General features: G+C 42.2%; 1 protein-coding gene across 12 annotated transcripts in view; it reads left to right on the top strand.

Annotated features, from left to right (window-relative positions):
• The window catches only part of LRP1 (LDL receptor related protein 1), a 312,513-nt gene that overhangs the window by 96,311 nt on the left and 200,020 nt on the right, over positions 1 to 16,182 (top strand). For all 12 annotated transcript variants that reach the window (XM_083599706.1, XM_083599705.1, XM_083599704.1 and 9 more), the window contains one exon: positions 6,478 to 6,615. In XM_083599706.1, coding sequence (XP_083455832.1) covers positions 6,478 to 6,615 — 138 coding nt within the window. The remainder of the gene's footprint in view (positions 1 to 6,477; positions 6,616 to 16,182) is intronic.

Genomic DNA, 16,182 nt, shown 5'->3' with positions numbered 1-16,182 from the left:
TTCCGTAGGAGTTTATGCCCCGTGGACATGCAAAGTGCTATAGAACATGCAGGCTGTCTGGGTCAAGGAAGGGAAAATATGGCTCTGTTCCCTCTCCACCTTAATTTTGATAGGCCAGAAAACCCCCCCACGTTTTCATATTTATAGTGATTTTTCTTAAGTGCCCAGGGTATATTTACAACAACCCTTGATGCAGGCCAGTTCATTTGCTTGGCCACTGTCCTTCTATACCTCTAAGGTCAAAACTGCACCTTCATTACCATCACACCAATCTTGATTCTTAACGCATTGTATTTTAGTTACCATCATTTCTCCCACCACTGCTTTATAGATCTAGGGTGCTCTACATTCAGTTCCTGAAGCCCAGGCAGATTATTGCATTTTCCAAAGCATTAATATGATTCTGAAAATATGTATTATTAAAACAGGTAACAGAGAAATTTGAAATTCCACACTCCATCCCTGTCTTTATTTGAATTGATGCACTTACAAATCCTTATTGCAAGCTTTCAAAAGCAGCCTAGCAAAATGGTATCCTCATTCCTTCCTAAGATGTCATGTTGCTACCGCAGGTTAGCTGGTTCCTTACATCTGTTTTTTCCCTCTGAGAGCTTGAGGTAACCATTTTGTGAGTTTATACGCAGCATAGGCATTTGCTGTAGCTCAGCAGAGATTGATTACATGTGCAATGATTCCAATGTAATAATCAAAAAAATTGTCCAGTAGCACCTTAAGAGACCAACTATGTTTGTTCTGGGTATAAGCTTTCGTGTGCATGCACACTTCTTCAGATAACAGAAAGCTTATACCCAGAACAAACTTAGTTGGTCTCTAAGGTGCTACTGGAACAATTTTTCAATTAATTAATTAATTAATTAATTTTGACTGTGCCAGACCAACACTGCTACCTACCTGAATGTAATAATCATCACAGAACTTCTTGTCTACTACACTTTACCCTGTTAGACCCTGTTGGACACATTTGCCTACGTTATTAGAGAGCTGGATTCAAAACCTATTTAGACCAACTGGATGGACTGGGGTAACCATGGTTCCCTCAGATGTTATTGGACTACAACTCTCAACATTGCCGACCATTGGCCATGCTGGCGAGGGCTGATGGGAGGAGTTGAAGTCCAACACCATTGCTCTGACTTAAGATGCCTTGATAAGTAACAATAACCTGAAAGAACATAGTTGTCTTTTAAAATAACAAGAATAATAACTGAATGCACATTCGTCAGCCAGCATAGATTTTGGCCAGATTAATTTATTACATAAAAACCAAAGCAAAAAGACAAAGGCCAAAATAGCTTCCAACTGGAGCCCATTTTTTGAATACTGCGAATACAGTTCAATGCATTGTTTTGAACTTGAACGTAAGTTGACTTAAAAAAATCAGGATAAAATATGTATGTTGTAGTTGTGCAATGATTTTTTTGTTATTTATGTTATAAAGTGTGATTTAAAAACAAAGATGCAAAGAACTGACAGGTGTAGGGAACATGAAATGTGATTTAATTTGATAAATTGGTCTCTGAGTAAGTTGGTTTGTAGTGCTTTTCACCCACTTGCAAATATGGTTGGCACTTCCAAAACATCTGCCATATAGCTTCCCTTACAAGTTTTAAGCCTATGTAAGAGAGCATTTGCAAAAAAGGCAGTAGAGTAAACTAAATTCCTCCTGTAATCACCAACAGAACTGTTGTCTCTTGTACTGGGACTTCTCGAGATTGGCTGAGGACTCCTGCAAAAGAAAGTCCTTGAACCCCAGATTTCGTAGTGCTGTTTTCTCCCTTTGCCTGGAAGATAAGGAAGCCTTGAGGTTGGTGCCATAGTGGCGTGAGAAAGGGCCAGCTAACAGCCCCCAGAGACAGAGACCTTCTGCCGTCCCATGCTTGTGCTGACAGGCGAGATTTGGCTCAGGCAGTATTTGGAGATTATTGCATCTCCAAGGGAGGTGGGGTTTGTGGGGTTGCCACTGTTAATACCCCTGTATGTTAGGCTTAGGGAAGTAATGCTGGCAAATATTTGCGTGCGAACACCAGGGAATCCCAATCGTACTCCGTGTTCTGGAGCCCATGGACTTCAGAAGGGGAAAAAAATGTATTTAAATCAGGCATTAATACTTAATACTTAAGACAGGTGTGGGACAATCCTGATAGTCACGAAGCCACAGTTTTTCCTGTGACATTTCTGGTCATGACTAAACTGGTGTAAGATCCCATACGAGCATAACCACTGTTGAGATGGACAGAAAAGGATGGGAAAAGACATGTAAGCAATGTACAAATAAATGAATTTCAGTGAAATGGTATTCCATTTTTGCCATTCTCTCTCTGTCCCCACCCTGCCCCAAAGTGCTTGATTGGAATAAATTTAATGATAGGCCGTAGCTTAGAGGTACAGCATCTGCCTTCTGTGCAGAAGGCCCCAGATTCAATTCTTGGCAACTCTCACTAGTACTGGATATGCCCCCTGCCTGAAACTCTGGAGAGTTGCTGCCAGTCAGTGTGGGCAAAGCTGTCCTACATGAACCAATAGTCTGAGCCTGGATAAAGCAGATTTCTATGTTTTGGCAAGAGGGGCAATAGACTGGTGAGGGAAATTCTCTGTTTGGTCTAGCTGATCACTGAGGAGATATGAGTGTTCACTCTATGGTGGCAGGCTGCTGTAGGAAGATACGGAGGCTTGTTTGACTGTTCGTAAACATGCATGGTAAGCAGCTCAGAAGGGGTACTGGATAAGGCCACAAGAGGCATTGGGGCCAACTCATTTGTTCTGAGCCACAGTTGCCTATGAGAAGGAGCTAGTGTGTTTTGCAAAAGAGAAGACCAGCATGCTGTTGCAGTTCTGTGCCCCTTCCCCAATTTGAGGTTATCTACACTGGAGGTTGCTGGAGCAGCAGAATGGTTAGGCACCCTGTAGAGTACCAGTCAGCAATTAATTTTAAGCAGGGGTCATACATGGAATTGAAGTGTCAGCCACATGAACTCTGTTCAATAAATTGTTCATTGGTTTAACTGAAACAAAGGCTTTGGCGGAGTGCTTTTTTCATAGTTCAGCTTGGTTTCTCACCCCAGGACACAGATGGCTCTTTAACCCTGTTTTTCAAGGGGGAAGAGCTCTTGTGGCTCTGCAGCCATCGCAGTTGCTTCCTGGGCTTGTGGAGAGGGTGAGGGGCTCAGGTGTATAAGGAAGGAATTCTGAGGTTTAGAAATGGACAGCTTGCCCCAAGCTCTGGCCCTCCAGGTGGCCATTGTGTCAGGGTTAATGCTAGTGCAGGTGTCACAGTTTTATGTCCACCCAGTAGCAAAGGACACGATGCATCTGCAGAAATGAGAGATCGCACAGCAACCCCAACAGTGTTAAGTTGGGACTTTTTAGTTTGTGAGGAAAAGGAAGTGAGCATTGGTGGCAGGGAATAATATTTTTTTCTCCTCCTCTTTCAAGATTCCTGAATTGCAGGGGGTTGGACTAGATGACCCTCGTGGTCCCTTCCAGCTCTACAATTCTATGATTCTAAGTACTAGAACTCAGGCTTACCCAGTGAGGCTGACAGGTGGCATAGTCAGGACAGACGAAAGGGCTCACTGTTGTTTGTAGTTTAAATCCTGCTTGCAAGTTCAGGTAATCTGAAAAAGGCTTCCATTTTTCCATAAAACAATCGTCATTAGGTTTTCTTATTTTGGCTGTTAACTTTGCTAATTCCGCCTAGTCCAACGCTTTACTTATCCATTCTGCTTTGGTGGGAACTTCTTCTTTCTTCCATTCTTGTACATAGAGAATCCTAGCTGTTGTTACATACATAAACAGTTTAATCATCTGTTTTGGAACTGTTGTCCCTATAATCCCTAAGAGAAAAGTTCCAGGGTTGTTGTTTTTTGTATAATCACTTTAAATGTCTTTTTTATCTCATCATATATCATTTCCCAAAGTACCCTCGCTTTGTTACAAGTCCACCACATATGCAAAAAGATCAATCTACTTGTTCACACTTCCAGCAATTATTAGGAACCACCTTACACATTTTAGATAATTTGTTAGGTGTTAGATACCATATATACATCATTTTCATATAGTTTTCTTTTAAGGCACAGCAAGCAGTAAATTTCCCATGATAGCAAGCAAACAGTCCCCTGATCTGATCGGGGTCCCATGTAGTTGCTTTACCCTCAAAATTAAAGTGGTCAGTTCAAGCAAATCTTAAACTGGTGCCCTCCAGATGTTGTTGAACTACAACTCCCATCTTTCTTCTTTTTCTTCTTTGGCGATCACTCGTAGCCGAGTAAGGTTGTCTTCCATGAACACATGTGAGTCCGTAACTGACTGTGGAGGCCAACTCTGGAGCCACACATACTTTAACAGTGGGGACATAGGTTTCCGGACAGGAGTTGATCATGATGAGGGTTTGCCAAACATGCCTTATTCTTAGCTCGTTTCTCCTTTTTGCCCTGAGTTTGTGCTTCTTCAAAGTCCATGACACCTTTGGAGTGCTCACACGCCAGTGTTTTCCAGTTATCAGTGCTTATACATTTTTTTAAGATTTGCATTGAGAGCGTCTTTAAACCTCTTTCATTGTCCACCGGTATTTCGCTTTCCATTATTAAGCTGGGAATAGAGTAGTTGTTTTGGAAGACGATAATCAGGCATATGAACAACATGACCAGTCCAACCAAGTTGATGTTGAAGAATCATTGCTTTGACACTGGTGAGCTTTGCTTCTTCCAGTACACTGACATTTGTTCACCTGTCTTCCCAAGTGATGTGTGCATTTTTTTGGGAGACACTGTTAATGGAATATTTTGAGGAGTTGGAGATGGTGTTTATAAATGGTCTATGTTTCATAAGCGTGCAGTAAAGTTGGTAGTACAATAGCTTTATTAACAAGCATTTGGGTTTCCCTGCGAATGTCCCAGTCCTCAAACACTCTGTGCTTCAATCGGGAGAAAGCTGCACACACAGAGCTCAGGCGATGCTGGATTTCAGCATCAGTATCGGTCCTTGTGGAAAGAGAACTGCCCGGGTAGGAAAGGTGATTGACATTTTCCAACTCCCATCATCTGTTGCCATTGGCCACACTGGCATCTGGATAGCACCGGGTTGGGGAGGCTGCAATAAACCATCACATGGAGTTAATGGCTCTGACTTAAGTGTCACTTAATGGAAACGTTTTGTGATATCAAATCTATAACCACCGCAGGCAAACTGTTGTAAACAGAATGGAGTCTTCTGCTTCTTCTTGCCCCTTGAATTTCATAGCTGGTTTGAGTCTCCCAGCTCTTGGTCCAGACTTTCTTATCTTCTCATTTGTGACCTTCCCAGTTTTATTTGTCTTTGGGTTCCAGCCAAATCAATTAAAGGACATATATTTATGGGCAAAAGAACAGCTACTTTTAAAGTGGTTTTCTAAGGTTAAAAATTCCTGTCTAATGCAGCCTTTTGGAGTGTACCACAAGCTAGTCACAAAAAATAAAACTAGCTTGTTTATTAGCTTCTTCAAGAAATAAAGTGGCTTGTTAACGATGCTTGCCCCAGTTGTGATTAAGTGGTTGATCAATGGGTCTTTTTCTGTGTGGTGGACCACTTTGATTGATAGGCTGGGTCACTCCATGACCCCCTCCCATGGACTGTAAATGATCCTCCTTGATTAACCCTCAATTTGAAGCTGCTGAAGGGAATTGACTTTTTTTGAAAACAAGTCTTGAGGTTGGTAGTGCAGTGGTGGTGGGGAGCATGTAAGAGCCCTGCTGGATTATACCAAAGACCCATCTAGTCCTGCGTTCTGTCTTCACAATGGCCAACCAGATATGTAAGGGAAATGCACAAGCAGGTATGAGTACATGTGAATTCAAATCCATTTTGTAATGTCGAGACTGAGATGAAAAAAATGCACAATTTAACCGAGCATGACAATAGCAGAATCAGGAACAGAACATAGCTAGTTGATATTTGTCTAAGAACCTCACAGTGGGATTCTTGGCCTGAGCAAGTATTGGAATGTAGGTCTCTTGTAGTCCAACACTGTACCCACTGAGATACAGCATTTTTGTGTGTGTTTTATTTTAAGAGCCATTGTGGTGTAGCATTGCACTAGAATATGGGAGACCAGGGTTCCAATCCCCACGTAACCATCAAGCTGCCTGGGTGACATTGAGCCAGTCACTGTGAGAAGAAGATGATAGAACTGTAGTGTTGGAAGATACCCTGAGGGTCATCTACTCCAGCATCCTGCAGTCCAGATGTGGAAAGGGAGAGCTAGGTATACAACCTTGAACTACTTGGAGGAAAACTATGCATGCTCCTATGCAAACAGATACAGAGTCATGAGTATGTGGTAGGGTTTTTTGCATGCCTGAGTGAGCACCACCTCACACTTGAGAGGCTTTGTTTCTGGCTCCTCGTATTCCTATTAATTCTGGTCCTTGGTGTATGCTTATCTTCTCCTATAACGGTTACGATTTTTCCCATTTCCAGGTCCACAGAGCAAAGTGTCCCGATGCCATCCTAATGAACACAGCTGCCTGGGCACTGACCTTTGCATCCACATGTCCAAACTATGCAATGGCAAACGCGACTGTGTGGATGGTTCAGATGAAGGGCCCCACTGCCAAGGTAAGCTGTTTCCCTGTCTCACCTGATGCTGTGCAGAAGCTGTTACTAGTGGAGGAGCCCTGGGTGCAGCGAAGGCCAGTGCCATCCAGGGTATAGTCTGAAGGTACACTTAGCCACAGTTTAGTAGATTTGGACTTGGGTGGATGGGAGCCCCATGAATGTTGCCTTGGTTTCCCTGATAGAAAAGAAGTTAGAGATGAATGCAGGCGCTGCTGGGAGCAAAGGGTGTGTGTGGATTCTTCTGACTGGAGTGCTGACTGCTGAACAGCTGAATTGCCATGTTACAGCAAAAGGACTGTTGCAATCTAGATTGTGTTAATAAGGGAATGATGAGTAAGAGTTGCGGTTGTTAGCGGAATAGCAAGTAATTACAGAAGCATAATGAACAGGAACTAGATATATTGACAGATGCACTCTAAGGAAAGGTGGTTATAGATTTTAATTAGAACACTAAGCTTAATTTTTGGAATTAATGTTAGTGAAGCCATAGGTCTACGAGTTGCAAAGCAGTATAGTGTTAATTTCTCATATTAGTGCCTTACATCTATCCTACATTTCCTTTATTTTAGTCATTATCAAATAGAAATGTGGTAAATGATTAACAGCCTACAGCAATTAGTTTTCAAGCTGCAGAATGGAACCTCACATTATCTGGTTATTTCATTTTTTTAATGCACTGCCCACTGCTTCTTCTGTGCAAAATAGCATTGTGAGGGAGCAATCTTTAGTGGATAAACATCAGAACGGGCACCTTTGTCCTGCCTTCCATTGCGCCCCCTTGTGAATTCCCCCTCCTCACTGCCTCAGAATTTCAGACTCTTGTTTGCAATGGAAATATGGGCCTGGAACCTTAGCTGAGAAGAAAGAGGCTGGGATGGAGATGGGATGGAGCAAAACGCTTGACCAAGAGAACAGTATCTCCTCTCCCTGCCTGCTGCTTTTCCACTTTTCAATTGCATCTTTCTGACATCACTTTGACAAGGAGAAACATCAACTGGGGTTTAAAATACTTGAGTTGGCTAGATAAATGACTCCTTGGATCCAATTTCCAACTTCACTTACTGGCTTTGTGGTGACTGCATCTGTTTTTTGTATGCAAAGGGACATACAGTATTAGTTCATAGAATCGTAGAGTTGGAAGGAACTGTGAGGTTCATCTACTCCAACTCCCTGCAATCCAGGAATATGCAGCTGTCCCATACAGAGATTAAAGCTGCAACCTAGCTGATCCATTAGTGTCTGCAAGAGCAACCTGGGTGGTTCGGGAGATGAGATTTTCAGAAAGATGCATAGTAGGGTGGACGTCAGAGCTATGATAATTATTTGAATACTAGGAAATAAAGCTGATTCCAGATGGTCACTTCTAATTTCTTGATTACATCTTACGCTTTGCGCCAGTACTGCTAAAACTAATATAAACAACAAGGTTGACAACAGGCAACCTTGTCTCGTTCCTTTAGTTCTTTTATAATTCTCAGTCAGGACATTATTTACTATCAAATTTGCTGACAAATTGTCCTGACTCCTTTTATAGAAGTGTTTCTGCAGTTCATATATTCCAAAACTTTAAACATAAAATTCCAGGAGATGTTGTCAAATGTTTTCTCTGTATCTAAAAACATTAAAGCCACTTGTTTTTCATTTCTCACTTGTAAATCGTCTATTATATCATTATTATATAAAACCCAATAAAAAAGCAAAAAACAAAAACATGATCCATCTTTAATCAGGATAAATTGGAAACAGAAATGTGTTAAGCTAATCAGGCGACAATCAGAAAGCTGTGCTGAGTCATAACAGGTTTTGAATGAGAGCCAGTCACTTTTGAGAGGGGCCACCTCCAAAACCGAACCTGCCCAACTGAGCAGAGAAATTGCTGGGAGGCTGGTGTGTATTTGGGGGGGGGCTTTAGGCCCCCATTGTTTATCAGCAGAGTCATTTACTCTGAAAGGCTTACCAGTTCCATGACTAAGTGGCAGACCTGATTCTTCCCTTGTAGTTTTTCTCTGCGGTCCTGACTGGGAGGAAACATCTCTAATGTTAGTGAGTTTCGGTTTCACTTACAGATTTTCACTACTGAAGAACAGGTGTTTGGATTTGGAGCTCTGTGTGTGTGCTTGCATGCTGACACTCTGCTGGAGTGCAGCAATAGTGGGGAATGTAGAAGGAATGCTTAAAAAGAGCGTTTTCACCTATCCTTAGGGCTGTGGAGATATACTTGAAAGTTCCTTGGCAGTGCCTTGAAATCTTCAGAGAGCTCGCTGAATAAGATTTCCAGTGCCTGAGGGTGGGCAGGGCACCAGTGCACAAGTAAAGTAAGTTAGAGAAAGCAAGAGATTGTGCAGATCTGCCAAAAGCAAGGCCGGGCATTGCTATGAGCCTATCCTTGTGCCACAGAGAAACGTATCTGGACTAGACAACCAAAGATTGCAGGTGGTCAGGTTACTTTTCCTGTTGGAGTTAAGAAGTGTGCTTTTCATAACTGTTCAGATATTGATTGATTGATGGTATTTCCATGCCCCTTTTCATTCAAATAAATCTTAAAGCTGTTTACAAACAATAAGGAACAATAACATAAAAAAGAGCATCACAAATACAGCACAAATCATATAAAATAAGGAAAAAATCATCACTGAAACAGTTGCAAACTATTAACAAAACAGCAACAAAAAGTAAGCTAAACATCACAATTATAGCGAAAGTCATATATATTATTAACAAATCAATGTAGTGTTGAAAATCTATAAAACAATAGCAACAACATTAACAAAATAGCAACTAAAAAAAGCTAATCACTGTTAAGTTCATGCACTCAAACTGAGCTGAGAAAATGCTGGGAGACTGATGTTTTCTGTCTTGGGCCCATTGAGCATCAAAGATGCACATAGCCGGGCTCAATGTTCACATTCAGACTAGACTAGGTTGCAACCAGATCATTACATGTTCTTCAAACAGGATGTAACTGAGAGCAGCTGAGCTTTTCTGGAAAAGCAAACTGTCTCTGTCCTCACAAGTAGTGACTTTAAAGCTTTAGATGGGGAGTTGAAGCTGCCTCTTATAGGTCTGAATGTCACCTAGCTAGCTAATCCCAGGAACAGAGGAAGTTGTGCTTCCCACTGTCACAATCTAGGTAAGAGAATCCCATAGTAGAGTTCTAAAAGGGTTTTAAGAAGTGTCCTGGTAGATCCCACACTTTGCATGTGGGATCTCAAGGATGGCTCTCAAGGGTGTTTTACCAACCCCACCTGGAGATGCTGGGGATTCAACCTGGGGCCTTCTACATGCATAGTAGATGCTCTACTACCAAGTTATGGCCCATCCCTCCATGAAGTAGGCCCAGAATGTGCTTCTGATAGAGGTGGAGCCCAGTCGTCTGTGGGCCAGACACAGCTGTTCCGTGTAAGCAATGCAAACCAAGGCAGTAACAGGTAAATTAATACCCTGCAGTGCAGATGTGCCCTGAAAAATCACACCAGAAGTCTTACAATAAAGTTTAGAAATTCCAGGTGTTGACTGTCATTGTTTAGCCCTTCTAAATGCTGCACTTTCATAAACACCGTTTTTCATAGTTGCTTTTCTGTTTTAAGCATGCTCAGCAAGTTAGTGTACTGAGACAAACTATGATGCCTGACGGGTTTTTTGCTGGGGGTGGGTGGGGTGGAGATGTTAAATATTGCTGTAATGTAATTGATTAACAAATCTTGGTTCTTAAAACCCTTAACAGCTTGTCGCTCCCTGAAACTAACCATGGCATGCTCAGGATGTGTGAGTTGTTGTAATATAACCAATTGGTAATGGGCAAGCTTGAGGAGAACATTTATGGTACTGTAAATAAGCTATATTCAAGAGTGCAGAAATGTGGAAGCTCTGGAAAGTAGTGCTCTGAAAAGGCAGCCTTTCTATATCTAATTAGGCCAAATGGAAGTTCACCTCAGCTCTGCAAGACTGGGTTCTTGTTCAGCTGAAGTGGTACCTGGAGAGCCACTTTGAGTGATTATGTCTCAACAAGGTGAGGTATGAGCAAGCAGTTTGCCTGCTCACACAGCCTCTTTACTTCCCCCCTTCACATGACAGTTTAAACTAGGAGGTCTCTAATTAACCATAGTTTCCAAGTTTTGTCCAAACTGGGAAACCATGGTTACCAGCTTTGGAACATGTTGAGGTATGATTTATCTGAACAAACTTGGCTGTTTAGAGGTCTTGGCAGGTTTAAGTCCTAGTCTGTTAAGTGAAGCTGCAACTTAAGAAAACCCCAGCACCCCTATTTGTTCACAGTTCATGGGATGGGCTTGCTGGAAACTACCTTGCAAAAATGAAAATGAAAAATGAAAATCCTCATATGCTCCGATAAGAAATAGGGCCCTCTTTTAAAAGATGGGTCAGCTTATTGAATTCATTTGTTATTTACAAATGAAGGAAGCTGATTAATTTTTAAGGAGTGCCAGAAGACCTATGTAGTATCTCTTTCACTGAGCTCTGCTCTGCACTGAGGATGTGGATTCTTTAAGGGTTGGGCCTCTTAAGGCTGCATAGAGTTGTGGGCTACCTATTATGTGAAATAGTGGGCTTTCTGTGGTGTTCTTGGGAGGTGCAGTGTTTTTAAATAAGGGACGCTTGTTTAAAACCAGGAATGTCTAGCAGCTCTCGGACAAGCACCCTTCTTTGCTTGCAGCGCAGCCTCTATTTTTGGAAGCATTACTTCTTCTCTACAGCATTTCAGGCAATGGAATTGTAAAGCAGTGATAACACTTTTGTGGCTGTCAACAGAAACCTGCCAGAGCCTCTCGCCCCAGGGCAGATCTGTTAAAAGAAAGATGTTTATGCCTGGTCTGTTACATTACCCTAGAGTTGCCTGATGCTGGGTGTCTTCCCCATTCTTTTAAAGCATATGAGGCTTTATAGTGTGTACTGCAAGAGTCTGGGCTTGCTCTGACCCCTTGGTCTGAGGCCTCTTGCATTGAGGTCTGTACCTCTCTAAATTAAATTTGGGGTTAGCTGCTGGAGGAAACCAAGGCTGCTTTCATGTCCCCTTCAGGATTTTGTTTTGATTGTTCCTAGATTCATATTGCCAACCACTGCATTAGACATTCATTTCCTTCCCCATATATATATATATATATATATATATATATATATATATACACACCTCTTAAAACACCCAGAATGCCCCGTCCAGATAGGAGCACAGCTTTGCCACCAGTTGAAGCTAATGGAAAGTGCTCTGTTCAACCAAGGCCCCATGAGCCTCAAATGATAGTAATGGATCCAGAAGTACCCAAAGCTGTGTACTGTACCTGCTTTCTTTAGAGCAAATGTAACCCCATCCAGAGCAGGCCACATCCCATACATTCTGTCTAGGCAACTGCCCACTAACAGTGCCTCAGTCTTGTCTGGATTAAGCTTCAGTTTCTTGGCTCTCAACCGGTCCATTACTGACACAAGGCATTGGTCTAGCACATCTGCTGCCACACCTAAAGGAGAAGTGGAACTGTGTGTCAACAGCACATCGCTGACAATGTACTCCAAAACTCCAGATGTCTGAATGTAACACTAAACTGAGATCCAGTAAAAATGAACCTCAGCTGTGCCAAAGCCCTCCTTATAACTGTGCAGAATGAAGAGAGGAGCAAAGGGAGCATGCAAGCCCTGCATTATTATAGAATTATAGAGTTGGAAGGGTCCTGCAATGCAAGAATCACAATGTGTACCCCGTCCTCCCAAATCCAATTTGAAACCAAACCAGGCCCTCCTTAGCTTTGCAAGTGTGCTAGCAGTTTTATTGCTGCACCACTAGAAGGGCTATAGGCAAATGTAGTCATATGGGGTGGTAGCCAATGCACTCATTCCATTTGTGCAAGGATTTATGTTTGTGCAACTCCCCCCCCCCCAGTATCTCCACTAGGGGAACATCCTTTGATCTAGGTTTACAGTGCTCAAAATTGTGATGTCGAGAGAGAAGTTGTTGTCCAAATGGGCTGCCTGAAGAGGTTAGCTACAGCCCAGGCAACAGTTTTATCATGTGGCAGTTTCTTTATTTTATTTATTTATTCGTTTCAGGATTTATGGAATGCATTTGTTGAAAGTGGTGTTATTAAAAAGCAGGATAAAACTATTTTAAATAAATACATTTCTGCTAACAGATTGTCAAAATGTTGTACAAACCAGAGGGTTTGTCTGAGGCAGCCTGGTAGCAGAAATAACTACTGCCTTTTGGAGAGGTTGAGGTATTTTAAGCAGCTTAGTTTTACAGTCCCCTTAGCTGTTTGGCTTCAACTTTAACACAGAAGGGTAAAGAGCTATTGTTCCTTCAGCATAGTGGTACAAACGGCTCCAAAGCCTATTTCTGAATCCTGTTTCTTAAACATGAATACAGGGTTTAATAAGCTGCATGGTCATAACAACTTGTTTACAGGTTTTATTGGATTTGTCGAGGGGAGGAGGAAAAGGATGCTTGGAAGGATATTAATTTCAGATTCTTATGTCTACAGTAAATGTGACAGAATTATGTTAACACAATTGCAGTAGGTGATGTTGGGCTCAGGCCTGATGTTTGTAGTTTGTATTTCATCCCTTGTGATTTTAGAAAGAAACTACTGCCCATAGTTTGATCTCTTCCCCTCAGATTGACAATCTTTTCCCTCAAAAACCCTTCAGAATTAGAATATGACATCTTTGTATATTGTTTCTCTCCACTCACCACTGCCAGTACATCCCATTGTATATTGTTATTGCATTTTATTATAAGAACTCTGAGATACATGAGGGAGGGAGGGAGAGGGAGAGGGAGAGGGGGAGAGAGAGAGAGAGAGAGAGATTGAGATTGATTGATTTGTCTAGGTCCGAGGCCATCTGCTGATCTTCACTGCTAAGGTAGGGATTTGAACTGGGCTCTTGTATCCCCAAAATGAGGCCTGCAAAGCAGTTGCACCCAATTCAACGTTGATTGTGCTAGCAACTCTACTACTGCTAAGCATCTGTGAGAGATGAACTGTAAAGGAAGCACTTCAGTCAGGGTTATGTGCCAAGTAAGAATTTTATGAGATAAAGTGTTATTTGCATCAGTATGCTTAATTCATGCTGATTACAAGGCTTTTGGCATTAGCAGTCTAGGATTTATGAGCAGGGATGAGTAATTTGTGTATTCTTTGCTGCTGCTTTTCAGTAAAGTTCAAAACATCATTGAGAGGAAAATTAAAGCAAGGAGCAGGGAGGAGCGCATAGCCTGCTCTGGAAATGTGTGCTCATATGGACATTAGCGAAAAGGAGGGCCGGCACTATGCATTTTTCAAAATGCCTCTTCCCCCTGCAGAGGGGACCCTTTCTTTTGCAGAAAGCAGAAGAGAGATCTCTGATATACTCTTGTGTGACTTGGTTGTAGAAACATGAACAGCTTTGTAGTGGAAGAATGGGGAATGTACCTAAAGATGGTATGAATGATGCAGAGGCAAAGTATTCACCACAATAACTGTAGCAGGAGTGCCTGTGTGAACAATGCCCTCAGACATATTAACATGTCCATAAATGAAGGCCAAGAAAATTACTGCTGCAAATTATGCAAGCTTGAACCTCTTCCAGCAGGAATATGGGAAGCAAAGGAGGAGTGGCTTCTCTCAACCACTTACCAGCTCTTCTCAACCAGTGTTCTAACAACAGCTGTCATTTAGAGAAGGGTGTGTGTGTGTGTGTGTGTGTGTGTGTGTGTGTGTGTGTGTGTTTTAAGCAAAGGAATTTGTGCTGAGCCAAATCAGCGGTATTCCTTGGTGTGTGTCTTTCCAACAAGGGTTAGACTCCTGGACCCTGTCAGCATTTTCTGGATACTCTCCCTGCCCAACAAGGGAAAGGACATTGACTCTCCTCCCCCTCCCCTCCCCTCCTTCTTCTTCTTCTTCTTCTTCTTCTTCTTCTTCTTCTTCTTCTTCTTCTTCTATTTTACCCCCTTGATTGAGGTGACCTGACTCTTCCTAAGCTATAGACAAAGCCTGGCACCATGAGTGTATCTACCACAGTTGTTCTGCTCCTCTCTAGAAAATGCAGTGTTTGTTAATAGAATAATAAAATCATAGAATTGTAGAACTGTAGAGTTGGAAGGTACCCCAAGGGTCAACAAGTCCAACCCTCTGCAATGCAGCAATCTTAACTAAACCTTCTGTGACAAATAACCATCTAATCTCCACTTAAAAACCTCCACTGAAGGAGAGCCCACCACCTCCTGAAGGGACACATGGATTGCCAGTAGTACATGTGAAAAAGATCTAAGGTCTTCATAGACCACAAGCTTAACATGTGTCAACAGTCTGATACAGCAGCTAAAAAAAGCTAATGCTGTTCTAGGCTGCATCATCAGAAGTATAGTGTCCTGATCAAAGGAAGTAATAGTCCTGCTCTATTCTTCCATAGTCAGACCACACCTGGAGCACTATGTCCAGTTCTGGGCACCACAATTTAAGGATATTGACAAGCTGGAACATGTACCGAAGAGGACCACCAAGATGCTCAAGGGTGTGGAAACCAAGCTTTTATGAGGAACAGTTGAGGGAGTTGGGTATGTTTAGCCTGGATAAGAGGAGATTGAGAGGAGATATGATAGCCATCTTCAAATATCTGTCACATGGAAGATGGAACAAGCTTGTTTTCTCCTTCTCTGGAGAGTAGGAGTCAAACCAATGGCTTTAAGTTACAAGAAAGGAGATTCCAACTAAACATCATGATGAACTTTCTGACAGTAAGAGCTGTTCAACACTGGAATGGATTCCCTCAGTAGATTGTGGACTATAGATTTTGTAGTGTTTTGTAGCAAGGATGCCTCCCTTGGAGGTTTGTAAGCAGAGGTTAGATGGTCATCTGTCATGAATGCTCTAGTTGAGATTCCTGTGTTGCAGCCAGTTCGACTAGATGACCCTCAGGGTACCTTCCAACTCTACAATTCTATGATTCAGTCTGCCTTCTATGCTCAATGTCATGGATCTCTTCACAAATGTACACATCCTTTACGTACAGTACTAGTCCTCCTCCCTTCTTGTTTGGTCTGTTCCTTTTGAATAGGGTATACTTCTCACTTTCTACATTGCAGTCATGAGTCTCATCCCACCAAGATTTAAGTAACAGCAATTAGGTACCATGAATTGGTTGGTAGTTCATGAGGCATGAAGCAGGAGGAGCAAAGGCAGACATGCCAGCACAGTCTCAGATTGCTTGGGAAAGACTCAGAGAGGAGACTTAGGCAGCTGTGGGAAGGTAGGGACCTTCAGTCTCTGCAACTACCTGATTGGGCAAGACCTACTGAAGAAGAGTTGCTGTGCTCATTAGGCCTGGTACTCTTGTGCAGCTCCTGTTTTTCTAAGGATGAGTTAATTACTCTGTGTAATTTACTGCTGGCTTGCTCCTGACATTAGGTCATATTTGCCATCCCGTATTAAGAGCTCAAATTTGTATTGCTTTTTCCCATATTCTGTGCATTAGTATAGAGACAATGGAAACCACAAGTTATTCCCTTCAGCTGCTTTCTTCTTCTAGTTTCCTTCCCTTTAGCAGGAAGTGCCACATCAGTTTCCTATGCATCAATGAAAC

This window comes from Podarcis filfolensis, assembly GCF_964270895.1.
Source record: "Podarcis filfolensis genome assembly, chromosome: 2".
Classification (NCBI taxonomy): Eukaryota; Metazoa; Chordata; class Lepidosauria; order Squamata; family Lacertidae; genus Podarcis; species Podarcis filfolensis.
The sequence above is the reverse complement of the archived record's forward strand: the minus strand, read 5'-3'. Positions and strand labels throughout refer to the sequence as shown.